Source organism: Podarcis liolepis (assembly GCF_965112155.1).
Source record: "Podarcis liolepis genome assembly, chromosome: 13".
Classification (NCBI taxonomy): domain Eukaryota; kingdom Metazoa; phylum Chordata; class Lepidosauria; order Squamata; family Lacertidae; genus Podarcis; species Podarcis liolepis.
Window position 1 is genome coordinate 67930 of NC_139573.1, and position 13894 is coordinate 81823.

General features: G+C 47.8%; 1 protein-coding gene across 2 annotated transcripts in view; it reads right to left on the reverse strand.

Annotated features, from left to right (window-relative positions):
• Positions 1–13726, reverse strand: part of LOC310692002 (NXPE family member 3-like) — a 31327-nt gene extending 17601 nt beyond the window's left edge. For both annotated transcript variants that reach the window (XM_083472349.1, XM_083472348.1), the window contains exon 1: positions 13456–13726. In XM_083472349.1, coding sequence (XP_083328475.1) covers positions 13456–13656 — 201 coding nt within the window. In that variant the 5' untranslated portion in view covers positions 13657–13726. The remainder of the gene's footprint in view (positions 1–13455) is intronic.
• Positions 13727–13894: the final 168 nt, after the last annotated feature.

Sequence of the window (13894 nt, forward strand, 5' to 3'; positions counted from 1 at the left end):
AAGAACTATGGATGGAGGCTCGTAACATTATACAAGAGGCAGCAACTAAAACGATCCCAATGAAAAGGAAATGCAAGAAAGCAAAGTGACTGTCCAATGAGGCCTTACAAATAGCGGGGGAGAGAAGGCAAGCAAAATGCGAGGGAGATAGTGAAAGATACAGGAAATTGAATGCAGATTTCCAAAAAATAGCAAAGAGACAAGAGGGCCTTCTTAAACGAGCAATGCAAAGAAATAGAGGAAAACAACAGAATGGGAAGAACCAGAGATCTGTTCAAGAAAATTGGAGATATGAAAGGAACATTTCGTACAAAGATTTCCATAATAAAAGACAAAAGTGGAAAGGACCTAACAGAAGCAGAAGACATCAAGAAGAGGTGGCAAGAATACACAGAGGAACTATACCAGAAAGAAATGGATGTCTCGTATACCCCATATAGTGTGGTTGCTGACCTTGAGCCAGACATCCTGGAGAGTGAAGTCAAATGGGACTTAGAAAGCACTGCAAATAACAAGGCCAGTGAAAGTGATGGTATTCCAGCTGAACTATTTAAAATTTTAAAAGATGATGCTGTTAAGGTGCTACACTCAATATGCCAGCAAGTTTGGAAAACTCAGCAGTGGCCAGAGGATTGGAGAAGATCAGTCTACATCCCAATCCCAAAGAAGGGCAGTGCCAAAGAATGCTCCAACTACCGCACAGTTGCACTCATTTCACACGCTAGCAAGGTTATGCTTAAAATTCTACAAGGCAGGCTTAAGTAGTATGTGGACCAGCAACTCCCAGAAGTGCAAGCTGGATTTCAAAGGGGCAGAGGAACCAGAGACCAAATTGCAAACATGCGCTGGATTATGGAGAAAGCTAGAGAGTTCCAGAAAGACATCTACTTCTGCTTCATTGACTATGCAAAAGCCTTTGACTGTGTCGACCACAGCAAACTATGGCAAGTTCTTAAAGAAATGGGAGTGCCTGATCACCTCATCTGTCTCCTGAGAAATCTCTATGTGGGACAAGAAGCTACAGTTAGAGCTGGATATGGAACAACTGATTGGTTCAAAATTGGGAAAGGAGTACGGCAAGGCTGTATATTGTCTCCCTGCTTATATAACTTATATGCAGAATTCATCATGCTGGGCTGGATGAATCCCAAGCTGGAATTAAGATCGCCGGAAGAAATATCAACAACCTCAGATATGCAGATGACACAACCTTGATGGCAGAAAGTGAGGAGGAATTAAAGAACCTTTTAATGAGGGTGAAAGAGGAGAGTGCAAAATATGGTCTGAAGCTCAACATCAAAAAAACCAAGATCATGGCCACTGGGCCCATCACCTCCTGGCAAATAGAAGGGGAAGAAATGGAGGCAGTGAGAGATTTTACTTTCTTGGGCTCCATGATCACTGCAGATGGTGACAGCAGTCACGAAATTAAAAGACGCCTGCTCCTTGGGAGAAAGGCGATGGCAAACCTAGGCAGCATCTTAAAAAGCAGAGACATCACCTTGCCAACAAAGGTCCGTATAGTTAAAGCCATGGTTTTCCCAGTAGTGATGTATGGAAGTGAGAGCTGGACCATAAAGAAGGCTGATTGCTGAAGAATTGATGCTTTTGAATTATGGTGCTGGAGGAGACTCTTGAGAGTCCCATGGACTGCAAGAAGATCAAACCTCTCCATTCTGAAGGAAATCAGCCCTGAGTGCTCACTGGAAGGACAGATCGTGAAGCTGAGGCTCCAATACTTTGGCCACTTCATGAGAAGAGAAGACTCCCTGGAAAAGACCCTGATGTTGGGAAAGGTTGAGGGCACAAGAAGAAGGGGACAACAGAGGACGAGATGGTTGGACAGTGTTCTCGAAGCTGCGAACATGAATTTGACCAAACTGCGGGAGGCAGTGGAAGACAGGAGTGCCTGGCATGCTCTGGTCCATGGGGTCACGAAGTGTCGGACACGACTAAACGACTAAACAACAAGGGTGAACAAGGTTCAGAAACACAATGCCAGGAACAGAGTCAACAACAACAACAACTGTTTGTGGGACTGTTTCAGTTGCTGCTGTTTTAAGGTGGTTTCATGGTTATTTTGTTTCTTAGAGCCCTGAAGCCAGATCAGGCCCCTCAGCCTGGCATCCTGTTCTCACCGTGGCCAACCTGGTGTCCCAAAGGGAAGTTCATTTTTAACTCATTTTGAACTGAACTGAAAGTTGGAACTTCCAGCTAACTCTTTAGTCACTTATAAATCTGGCTGACCCTTTTTAACCTTGAAAAACGGAAGTCTATACTGAGCTTTTTATCCTTTTTCTTTTCAAGGCTTCATCTACCTTTTTAAAATGCAAGCTGACTCTCCAGGTACAGCTGCATTGCCTGGAACTATATGTAATGGTGGAGTTATCATAGAATCTATGAGGCCTGCACTTTTTCATTTGTTCATTTATTATTGTTGTTCAGATTTGTGTGTGTGTATAATCATCAAAGATAAAAAACTAATCTAAATATAAATTTAAATCAAAAGGAGTAAAAGAAAAAGGAAGAAAAAGGAAGAAAGAAGAAGAAGGAGAAAGGGGGGAGAAAAGGGGAAGAAAAGAGAACTTCTGATTCTTTGTGTGTCAGTCAGTGTAATGAAAATTTCACTTTTTCATGAAAGGCCAAAAGGTCACAAGTTTCAACAGCTAAGGAAAAGGTTGCAGCAGCTAAGTACCTGCAACCTTGCTTAGAAGCCTTGGGGTTAGGGTTACACTGCCTTGGGATTAGAACACCCAAAAACAGGGTGTCTTGCTGCTAGAATGTGGCACCCTTCAGCAGGGAAGGACTCATGTACACCTCTGGGGCAGTTGGGATGAGGCTTTATTGCTTGGGTAATTGTGCAAGAAGAGTATAGGAACAGGCTTCCTTATGAGGCAAAAGTAATCAAGGCACAGAACCTTTTAAATGAATGCTGGAGCCAGTGAATGAGCCATCCACAATTCAGAGGGCAGGCATCTCACACCTTTTATTTAAACCTTAACAACAGGAGGCTAATCTCACTGTGCTAGCATCATTCAAATTCACCACAAGCAACATGCAAGGTGGGGGGGGGGAGGGCAGCCCAGACATTTAATCTTAAGTCTTTTTAGCTGGAAGGGGGAAACCTTTCACATTTGGCCATTCTAACCTGTTGCTTTGGCTCTTGTACATCTTCTTGGCTGGACCCTGTCTGTCCTAATAATAATAATAATAATAATAATAATAATAATAATAATAATAATAAATTTTATTTATATCCCGCCCTCCCCAGCCGAAGCCGGGCTCGGGGCGGCTAAGAACAATAAAACAGTACAAAAGTACAGCATAACCAACCCTCTAAAATCATTCATTATAAAATTAATTAATTCAAGCCACTGGCAACCATTGGGCCAGAGCTCCACGAAGATTGCCGAGGGAGGGAGTCAGACTGTGCCTTGGCCAGAGGCCTGGCAGGCCCTGCGGAAAGATGTCAAGTCCCGCAGGGCCCTGGTCTCTTGTGACAGAGCGTTCCACCAGATCGGGGCCACAGCCAAAAAAGCCCTGGCTCTAGTTGAGGCCAGCCTAACCTCTCTGTGGCCTGGGACCTTCAAGATGTTTTTATTTGAAGACCGTAAGTTTCTCTGTGGGGCATACCAGGAGAGGCGGTCCCATAGGTACGAGGGTCCTAGGCCATATAGGGCTTTAAAGGTTAAAACCAGCACCTTAAACCTGATCCTGTACTCCACTGGGAGCCAGTGCAGCTGGTATAGCACCGGGTGAATGTGATCTCGCAGCAAAGACCTCGTAAGGAGTCTCGCTGCAGCATTCTGCACCCGCTGGAGTTTCTGGGTCAGCCTCAAGGGCAGCCCCACATAGAGTGAGTTACAATAATCCAGTCTTGAGGTGACCGTCGCGTGGATCACAGTGGCTAGGTCAGGGCAAGAGAGGTAAGGAGCCAACTGCTTAGCTTGGCGGAGATGGAAAAATGCCGTCTTTGTTATAGCTGCCATCTGCGCCTCCATGGAAAGGGAGGCGTCGAAGATTACACCCAAACTCTTAACAGACGGTGCTGGCACTAATTGCACCCCCGCAAGAGATGGGAGTTGCCCCCTCGATCCCATATCGTCCCGTCCCAGCCAGAGGACCTCTGTCTTCGAAGGATTTAGCTTCAACCGGCTTCCACGTAACCATCCAGCCACAGCTTCCAAACATCTGGTCAGTGTGTCTGGGGCCGAGTCAGGATGGCCATCCATCAACAGATAGAGTTGGGTGTCATCGGCATACTTTTATCCCCATATATTTTCTTCGGTTGGTCTGAAAAATCCCTATTTGTTTGTTTATTGAATTTACTGAATCTATACCCCCCCCCCCGTCCTCCCAAGGGACCACAGAACAGCAACCCCCAAGTGCTAAACCAACCAATACACCTTTCAGACATCTCAGAAAATGTCAGTTCCCTTGCCAATGTGCCTCTCCCTTGGCACTCGCCAGCCCTTATCTGCTCTGGTTCCTGGTACCTGGCTGGTTCTATAACATCAGCAAGCTGATCACCGTTGCTGAGCAGCAGTGCCATAGGAAGGGGGTGCAGTGGGTGTGGTCCGCCCCAGATCTCATCGCTGAGGGGGGTGACAAAATGGCAAAAATATGTGTTTTTAAAATAAGAAATTCCCATCGCGGAAAAAAGTTTTTAAGTGCTTATGCTCACAATGTTAAGTAAATAAACCAGAAAACAACGCTTGCAACTTTAAGTATCTTATTTTTCCTTCTTTTAATAATTTCAAGTTGGGAGATGACAAGAAATTTTCCTCACCGGTTACCACCTGACCTTGCTACACCACTGCTTAGCTCTCCAAGCTTACTCCCTGCACATCCAGGCAAGGCCTCTTACTTGGGTGGGAGAGCGAGGGTGCTTTATCCAGGCATCTAATGAGACGAGGCAGACAGCAGCCCCGACATTCAGGAGCGGCATTCCAAGAGCTTAGGAACAGAGCAGGAAGGTCTGAGCTGCTGGATGGAAGCAGCAAGGAGGTCCCTCAGCTGGACTTGAGGGATGATTCCAACAGATTCCACATGAAAAATGCTTTTGTCCCTGTGGAGATGGCAGTCCCAAATCGGTGGCGCATGCCCTTCTGGCTTGCACTCTTTATAAAGACTTGAGGAATGAGATTATCACCCCTCTTTTATTCTCCATTCCGGGTCGCCCAACCACTGCCACACTGTCCTTCCTCTTTGCAGATCAAGACGAGCAGGAGACAGCAAAGGCGGCAAGGTTTTTAGCTGGGCAATCAGAATAAGGTCCACCATTTGACTATTGATTCAAAACCCCAAAATGTATTTTATATAACTGACTTTTTATTTCTATTCTTCGTATATTGTATTGTTGTTTTATTGCTATGGCCGATGGCTGACACAAATAAAGATTCATTGATTCACAGGAAACTCCCTTCCCCAACTGCAAGTGTGTGTTCCCCTGCAGTGGGTCCTGGTTCTGTTCAGTGACTGCTGCCTCCTGCCCAGCTTCTCCCCTCATCTGGTCAAAGGCTTCTCTGCCCCCCAGACTTCCCACACTGCAGGAAGGTTGGAGGGAAGAGCTGGCATCCCAGCACCCCCTTCCAAAGCAACTGTGGGCTCTGGATCCAGATGGTGGAAGGCAGGATAGGATCCAGACCCCAGAAGCAATAATAATAATAATAATAATAATAATAATAATAATAATAGTAATAATTTATTATTTATACCCCACCCATCTGGCTGGGCCTCCCCAGCCACTCTGGGCGGCTTCCATAGAAACCAAAAATACACTAAAATATCACACGTTAAAAACTTCCCTGAAGCCTTAAGATGTCTTCTGAATGTCAGGTAGTTGTTTATTGCTTTGACACCTGCTGGAAGGGCGTTCCACAGGGTGGGCGCCACTACCGAGAAGGCCCTCTTCCTGGTTCCCTGTAGCTTTGCTTCTCGCAATGAGGGAACCGCCAGAGGGCCCTTGGCGCTGGACCTCAGCATCCGGGCAGAACGATGGGGGTGGAGACACTCCTTCAGGTATACTGGACCGAGGCCGTTTAGGGCTTTAAAGGTCAGCACCAACACTTTGAATTGTGCTCGGAAATGTACTGGGAGCCAATGTAGGTCTTTCAAGACCGTTGTTATATGGTCTCGGCGGCCGCCCCCAGTCACCAGTCTAGCTGCCACATTCTGGATTAGTTGTAGTTTCCGAATCACCTTCAAAGGTAGCCCCACGTAGAGCGCATTGCAGTAGTCCAAGCAGGAGATAACCAGAGCATGCACCACTCTGGAGAGACAGTCCGCAGGCAGATAGGGTCTCAGCCTACGTACCAGATGGAGCTGGTAAACAGCTGCCCTGGACACAGATTTGACCTGTGCCTCCATGGACAGCTGTGAGTCCAAAATGACTCCCAGGCGGCGCACCTGGTCCTTCAGGGGCACAGTTACCCCATTCAGGACCAATAATAATAATCATTTTATTCTTTATATGCCATCCATCTTACTAGGTTCTCCCAGCTACTCTGGGCAGCTTCCAACAAAATATAAAGGAAAACACCCACACCCACAGCCACACACCAACCATTTAAAACTTCCCTGCCTCCAGATGTCTTCTAAAAGTCATGACATTGTTTATATCCTTCACATCTGAAGGGGGGGGGGAGACATCCCCTGTAACCTCACAATGAGGGGCCCTTGGAGCTGGACCTCAGTGTCTGGTCTGAAGTGTCACCTCAAGTCAGAACTGCTCCAGTGACCCCCCTTGCCCCCTTTATCACCCCCTTGCATTTCCTTACCCTGGCACAGGCTGTGACTTGGACCCAGGTGCAAAGCGATCAGCCACTCAGACCACAGGGGGGCTGTGGACTTGGTGTGGCATTCTGGGGCATCCTCAAAGTGTATCTGTCCTGGCAATGCTTGGATAGTGGCCCTGGCCCAAAATACCAGGATCAAGGCAGGTTTTTAATGTAGGTAATAAAAGGGACAGGCTGGCAGAGCAGATGTCTGGCAAGCAAGAGGTCTCAGGTTCAGTCCCTGGTGTGTCCACGGAAAGCCCTCTAGGGAGCTGCTGCTGCCCATCAGTGAAACTGATTCTGAGCTAGATAGAACCATGGAATTGGGAGGTGGAAGGCCATCTAGTCCACCCCCTGCAATGCAGGATTCAGGATCGCCTGTCTCAGCACAAGGCAGCTCATGCCTACAGCTTCACCTCCAAGAGGAGATCTTCCAAGAGGAAGAAATGAGTTGTTTGAGGAGGGATCAGTTTTATACTACCTGTATTTAAGAATCCATTAAGTGGATTGCAGTGTACAGTGAAAATATCACATAACAAAATATATAATAGAAGTAAACACATACATAGCAGTTTGAAAGCAAATCTTTAAAAGATCAGATCACACAAATTCAGTCTGGATCGTAAAAACAGCGAAGTCACACTTCAGAGGAAGCTCCGTCAGAGAGAAAAGGTGTCTGCGGAAGCTTCTAGAAGCAAGAGCCCCAGTTCAGTCAGGAGAGGGTTGCAGGCGGCTGGAGCCACAGCACGAAAGCCCCAATTTCTAGCTAAGAACATAAGAAGAGCCTGCTGGGTGCTATGTGAAGAACTGACAGTAAATTCCAGGGAAAGGGATGACTCTGGAAAATGTCAAGATTTCAGGTGGCCCCTTCCAAAGTCACTCATTTAATTGTGGATAATGAAATCAAACACCAACTGCCTCCTTTATCAAGCGGCATCTCTGTATTGTTGCGATTTAATCAGGGACTTCCAAGCTTTTGAGCATTAACCCTGAATGACGAATCCAGCTCTTCTTAGCTGTTGGCGATGAGGCCAAAGAGCCCGCCTTGTGGCAGGTGCTAAGCACCCTGCGCAATCCTGTGCGTGCTGGCTTGAAGGCAAGCCCTGCCAGATGCAGCAGGACTTGTTCCCACGAAAGTGCACATTGGACTGAAGTCAGGAGGTGCAACATTTCCTCCTGGGCCTCTAACAGCAGCTGGCTTGGCAGAAATTCAACAGCTGAAGCTCCTTCGTGTCAGTGTGGTGGGGAGGGGAGCAACTTCCAACCTGAGTGTCTTGCATCATGCTCTCCGCTAGGACCCCAAATTCTTGTTCCTGGTTGGTCATCGCCAATTCAGACCCTGTTCACATCTATATGAGGGTCAAATTTTTTGCTCTGGTGTGCATGCACTGCCATGGTCTGCATTTGCCATTTGACTCCCAATTCACCCAGTTTGGAGCTATTCATTGGGAGGACAGTCCATTTATTCCTGCTCTCTGCTTCCCATGAAAAACTTTTTGAAAGCCTAAAGACCATTGCTATTTTTCTAGAAAAAGAGGTGCTGGAACTCACTCTGAATGCATCCCTTATTATCTTATAATGGCAATGGTGCCCACTTGAGAGGTGCTGGAGCTGAGCTCTGGCTGAAAGAAAGCCCTGCTAAAGACAACGTTGACAGACCCACCTCTGCCAGTATACTTGTTGACACACTCAAAGAACTTCAAAAGGTTTGCAGGACAGGACTTTCCAGGCAGAAGCCATGCTGGCTCTGCTTCAGCAAGGCTTGTTCTTCTATAATAATGCTCTCCATCAGTTTTCTCTGGGCAGTCATTAAGCTAACAAGCCTGTAATTTCCAAAAGCCCCACCCATGGATCCCTTTTGAAATATGGTGTTACACTGGACAATTCCCAGTCCTCAGTGATGGAGGCTGATCTGAGGGGCCAGGCGTACATTTTTGTTTTTTAAAAAAGCAGCAATTTTGCATCTGAGTTCTTTGGAGTGGATGCCATCCAGGCACAGGGATTCATCGGTTTCTATTTTGTCCATCAAGTCTAGGACCCAGTCCTTTGCCACCACCATCTGCCTCAGCTCCTCAGGCTCCCTTCCTGCAACAGGGACTTTGGGATTGGGACCTGTCTGGCAGCTGTGCATCAGCTGAGCTAGAACAGAGGGAGCAGTTGTTCAAAAATACCACTAAGGTCTTAAACTGCCACATTATCCCAGCTTCTCAGTTTTAGCACTTTTACCTACATTTGATAAGGGTAACCAAAATCTGCATTGTAAAGACTTGAAAGAGCACCTGCTTATAGTGGTTAGGACCACCGCTAGAGTTTTGGGAAAAACTAGATGGGGCCAGTTTTACTACTTGGTACACTGAAGCATGGGAGATTGCCCTGCTGGGAAAACTAACTGATAAGCTGAGAGTCCTCAGGGTCAAAGGAAAAAGGACTATTTTGTACCTGTTTGGTCTGACTTAATTCATTTTTCCATGGTTTTCTCAGTAGTGATGTATGGAAGTGAGAGCTGGACCATAAAGAAGGCTGATCGCCGAAGAATTGATGCTTTTGAATTATGATGCTGGAGGAGACTCTTGAGAGTCCCATGGACTGCAAGAAGATCCAACCTCTCCATTCTGAAGGAAATCAGCCCTGAGTGCTCACTGGAAGGACAGATCATGAAGCTGAGGCTCCAAGACTTTGGCCACCTCATGAGAAGAGAAGACTCCCTGGAAAAGACCCTGATGCTGGGAAAGATGGAGGGCACAAGGAGAAGGGGACGACAGAGGACGAGATTGTGGGACAGTGTTCTCGAAGCTACAAACATGAGTCTGACCAAACTGCGGGAGGCAGTGGAAGACAGGAGTGCCTGGCGTGCTCTGGTCCATGGGGTCACGAAGAGTCGGACACGACTAAACGACTAAACAACAACAACAACAATTCATTTTTTAAGCAAAGAGGAATATGTTCGAAGACCCACAAGTGAATCTGGCTGATACAGTGACTTTGGGCATTTGAATACTTTCATTTACCTTCCCTTGCTATAGGGAAGGTAACTTTGCCTTCTTCAGTAAATAATTACAGTCCCTCCCTTCTGCACATTCCCATGCCTTTAGTTATTTATTTTGGTTTTATTCCATAAGAACTCCCCCCCCCCAGCTTTGCCTCTCCGCACTACGAGGCAAAGACAAAGAGCCACCGCTGCACATTACCAAATGTAATAATTCACTATACTGGCTCAATGGGAAAACTTGAAATTCATATAAAACTCATATAAAATCACTCTAATTATGGATTTACACCATTCCCACATTGTTCTAATCAGAAGGGAAATGGCTACCAGAGAAGCTTGGGCTATGGCATGGGGCAGCCATAATCCCTGAAGTGTGAGACCACATACTCAGCAGACCACTGCCTGGGTCATAATTGCTGACATCCTGGTACCAGAGTGCCAGACAGGTATTCATTCCGAGACCAACAGCATGTCCAGCCTCAATGGATTGGACTGGGAAACCGAAACATGTAAATACTTACCCTTGTTTTACCTAAAGGGTGTGTTATAACCGGGGGGGGGGGCAGCTAAATGACTTCCCCAAAATCCCAAGTCCCTACCACAGCCTCTAAAAAGTAGTCTATAAAACTGCAGCAATAAGTGTAGCAATAGCAAATGTATTGTAGTGTTTTCCCTGACTATCCAATATAGAATCAAATAATCACCAAAATTCAACAGTTTGCCCCATTTCCTTGGCTCCAATGGCTAATGACTCCTCTGGAAGTGGGGAATCCAGGGCTTCCCCAGCCTCCATAATCCCTGAGGCATAGAGTCACTTATACCTCCCACCTCCCAAGGGGAAAGATAACAATGGACCAGACAGATATCCCTTGATGGAGTTTGCAGAAGCCAGGTGTTCACAAAGCCCATCTTCAGGAAAGGATAGGTCTAAATAGTTTTATTGAATAATGGACTCCTGTTACTATGCAAGATTCCCTCCTTCTTGGTGACACATTGGTGATGTATTGATGATGTGTTGATGATGTATCTGGAAATGTGTTATGGAAAGTGAGGGAAGGTCTTAAAGGTCCATGCAACCCCATGCTTGGGGTTCCTACTCTCTGTGTGTTTGAACCTTGTTGCAACAATAAGGATTAGGTCTACTGACCACTGATTTGCTTCTTTACTTGGCTGGAGATTCCTTCTTTTGCTGACAAGGAGAGCTGGGTAGCAGAGTAAACCTGCACCCAGAATTTTTCCATAACAGGTAGGAGGTAGAGGTCATGTGAGGGACAGGGCAAGCCTGGTGCTCAGGTTTCTGCCAGAAGACACTCCCAATTTATGACACAGTTATGACAAATGTGTGGTGTTGTTATGAGAAAAAACTGCTCCTTTTCCCTTATGGGGTGTCCAAGAGCCCATACAGAGTCCTTTTGTAGGTTCTCTATCGGTAGGAGAAAATAACAGAGACCAACCAGAGAATATTGAGAAGCAAAGCGGCTAGTAAGCCTGATCTTTATTAACTGTTGCAACAGGGTCCTCACTCCCCACACGCAGGAGGGAGGAAGGACACAGAACAAAGGTGCACCCACCCTTATATAGATTTTTTAAATTGCCCACCCTCAAACTCCAGACCACCCCCAGAAACATCATACATCACAGAAGGGGTGTAGCCCAGGACCACCTCCCCCAATACATCTAAAACAGAATCCTGAGTATGTTGTTTATTTCCTGTCTGCCATTTACCGTATTTTTCACCCTATAGGACGCACTTTTTCCCCTCCAAAAATGAAGGGGAAATCTGTGTGTGTCCTATGGGGCGAATACAGGCTTTCGCTGAAGCTTGGAGAGCGAGAGGGGTCAGTGCGCACCAACCCCTCTCACTCTCCAGGCTTCAGGAAGCTATCAGCAAGCCTGGGGAGCCCGCAGGAGTTCCCACAGGGCTCCCTAAGCTGCGGATAGCAGCCTGCCACCCGGCGCACGGGGTGCCCTGAAGCAGAGCGCCCCGCGCGGCGGGCAGACATCCGCAGCATGGAGTTTCCAGACCCTTGATCAGCCTGTCTGCCCTCCTCCGCACACATCCCAGCTTGTCAACATCCTTCTTAAATTGTGGTGCTCAGAACCAGACACAGTATTCCAGACTCTCCAAGTGTCCCTATTTTCCAGGGACATCTCTGATTTAACCCTTCCCAGTTTCTGATTTAATCCCGAAATATCCCACTTTTCCTTAAGATGTCCCTAATTTCATTGGACAGAAGTTGGAGAGTATGAAGTTATCTGACCCCCCAAGCTGTCTGAAGGCAATCCTGTATAGGGAAGGGGCTTTTTTTAGTATTTAATGTTTTATTATGTTTTTATATATGTTGGAAGCTGCCCAGAGTGGCTGGGGCAACCCAGTATGGTGTCTGGGGTATAAATAGTAAAATTATCATTATGGAATCCGATGTCCCTATTTTCATCAGTGAAATGTTGGAGGGTATGGCATTCCAGGTGTGATCTGACCAAGGCAGAAGGCCTTGCAAAAACCTTTAGTAAAAGCTAAGTTTGTTTTGGTTTCACTTTGCCTCCAGCCTCATTATTCTCCTCGTGTTGAATTGCCTTTTCCAGAACAGGCCAGGGAGGAAGGCATAGGCGCCAACTCTCTGGGGCCCCCGGACCCAAGCACCCACAAAGCCCGGCACCTACAAGTTTCGGTGCCAAGCTGGCACTCCTGGAGGAAGGTAAAGAGTTTGGCATCCACTTGGGGCCAAGAGGCAGCTCTGTCCTGGATGCTCTCCTCCTGAAACCAGTGTTTCAAAGAGAAGGTGGCCTTCCTGCAGGGACCTGCATTTCCACTCCCACTCCACACTCCTCAACACACTGCAGTGTGGAATATTTGGCAGCTCCAAATAATATCACAGCCCATGCCAGTTACAACCCTAGACGTGTAAAGTTGGAAGGGTCATCTAGCCCAACCCCCTGCAATCACAGCTAAAGAATCCATCACAGTTCAGGAGCAAATTCAACCACATGCCAGCAAATTCAGGGTGCACAATCAAGCCCATCTGAACCGCTTGCCAAGCAAGCCCACTTCTCCCCAGAGTCCAGGCTTTTTGCTATATGGAGATGGCAAAGCTATAGAATCCTAGAATCGCAGAGTTGGAAGGGAATTCACCCTGGCAAGGGAGGAGTCTCCAATCAAACATCCATGGCAGATGGTCATCCAAGGGACCCCCAAGGGTCATCCAGTCCAACGCCCCACAACACAGGAAATGCAACTGCCTGGAGGCCCCCAAACCCTAGCCCCCCAAACCTTTGGGGGTTCCTCCACAATTGTATGATTCTAACTTGATTCCTGGGCCACTGTGGCCTGATCCAGTAGAGCTCTTTTTGGTTCTCACAGAACCTCCCCACCCAGAGGCAGTCTACCTTGATTCCTAGGGGGATTTGGCCACTGGGGTAACAGGATGCTGAGCTAGGGGCCCCCCTTTGGTCTGACATTCTGATAGGGGGAAGCCCCTTCCAGCCGTGCCCCGGAGCTGCTCAGCCTCACAGAATCATAAGTTGGAAGGGACCCAGAGGACCATCTAGTCCAATCCCCTGCAATGCCAGATTCTGCAACTGCCCCATGCAGAGATCGGACCTGCAACCTTGGCGTTATCAGCACCACGCTCTGTCCAGGCCTCCCTCCCCTTCCAGTCCCGCAGACCCACCCAAAGCCCCTTTGCCCACCTTGGTCTCACGCTTGGCAGAATCAGGGCCATGCACAACGGTCCTCGCAGCCCTGGGCAGGGCGGGGGGCGTTGGGGGTCTGTCCACACGCCTTCCTGTCCTAGATGAGGCAGGCAGAGGCTCCTCGCTCACCTGCCGCACGCAGCATCTGTACTGGCCTACAGCGAAAGGGAGACTGAGGCACATGTTGCCGCCCACCATTTTCCCGGCTGCAGAGACGTCATCTCACTTCCTCTTCCCACAACCAGAAGGTGGGGGAAGAAGAGCAGAATCTGACCCAGCCCTCGCCCTCCATCCTGTGTTTGGGGTCTGGGCAGGAAGGGGAAGGGCAGAATTGCAGAGCACAAGCCCCCACACTCCCCTCAGACCCTTCCTGGAAGCCATGAAGTGGGGGGGGGGGCAAGGAGGCCGCTGCCAGAACCCCAGGAGACAAGGCAGA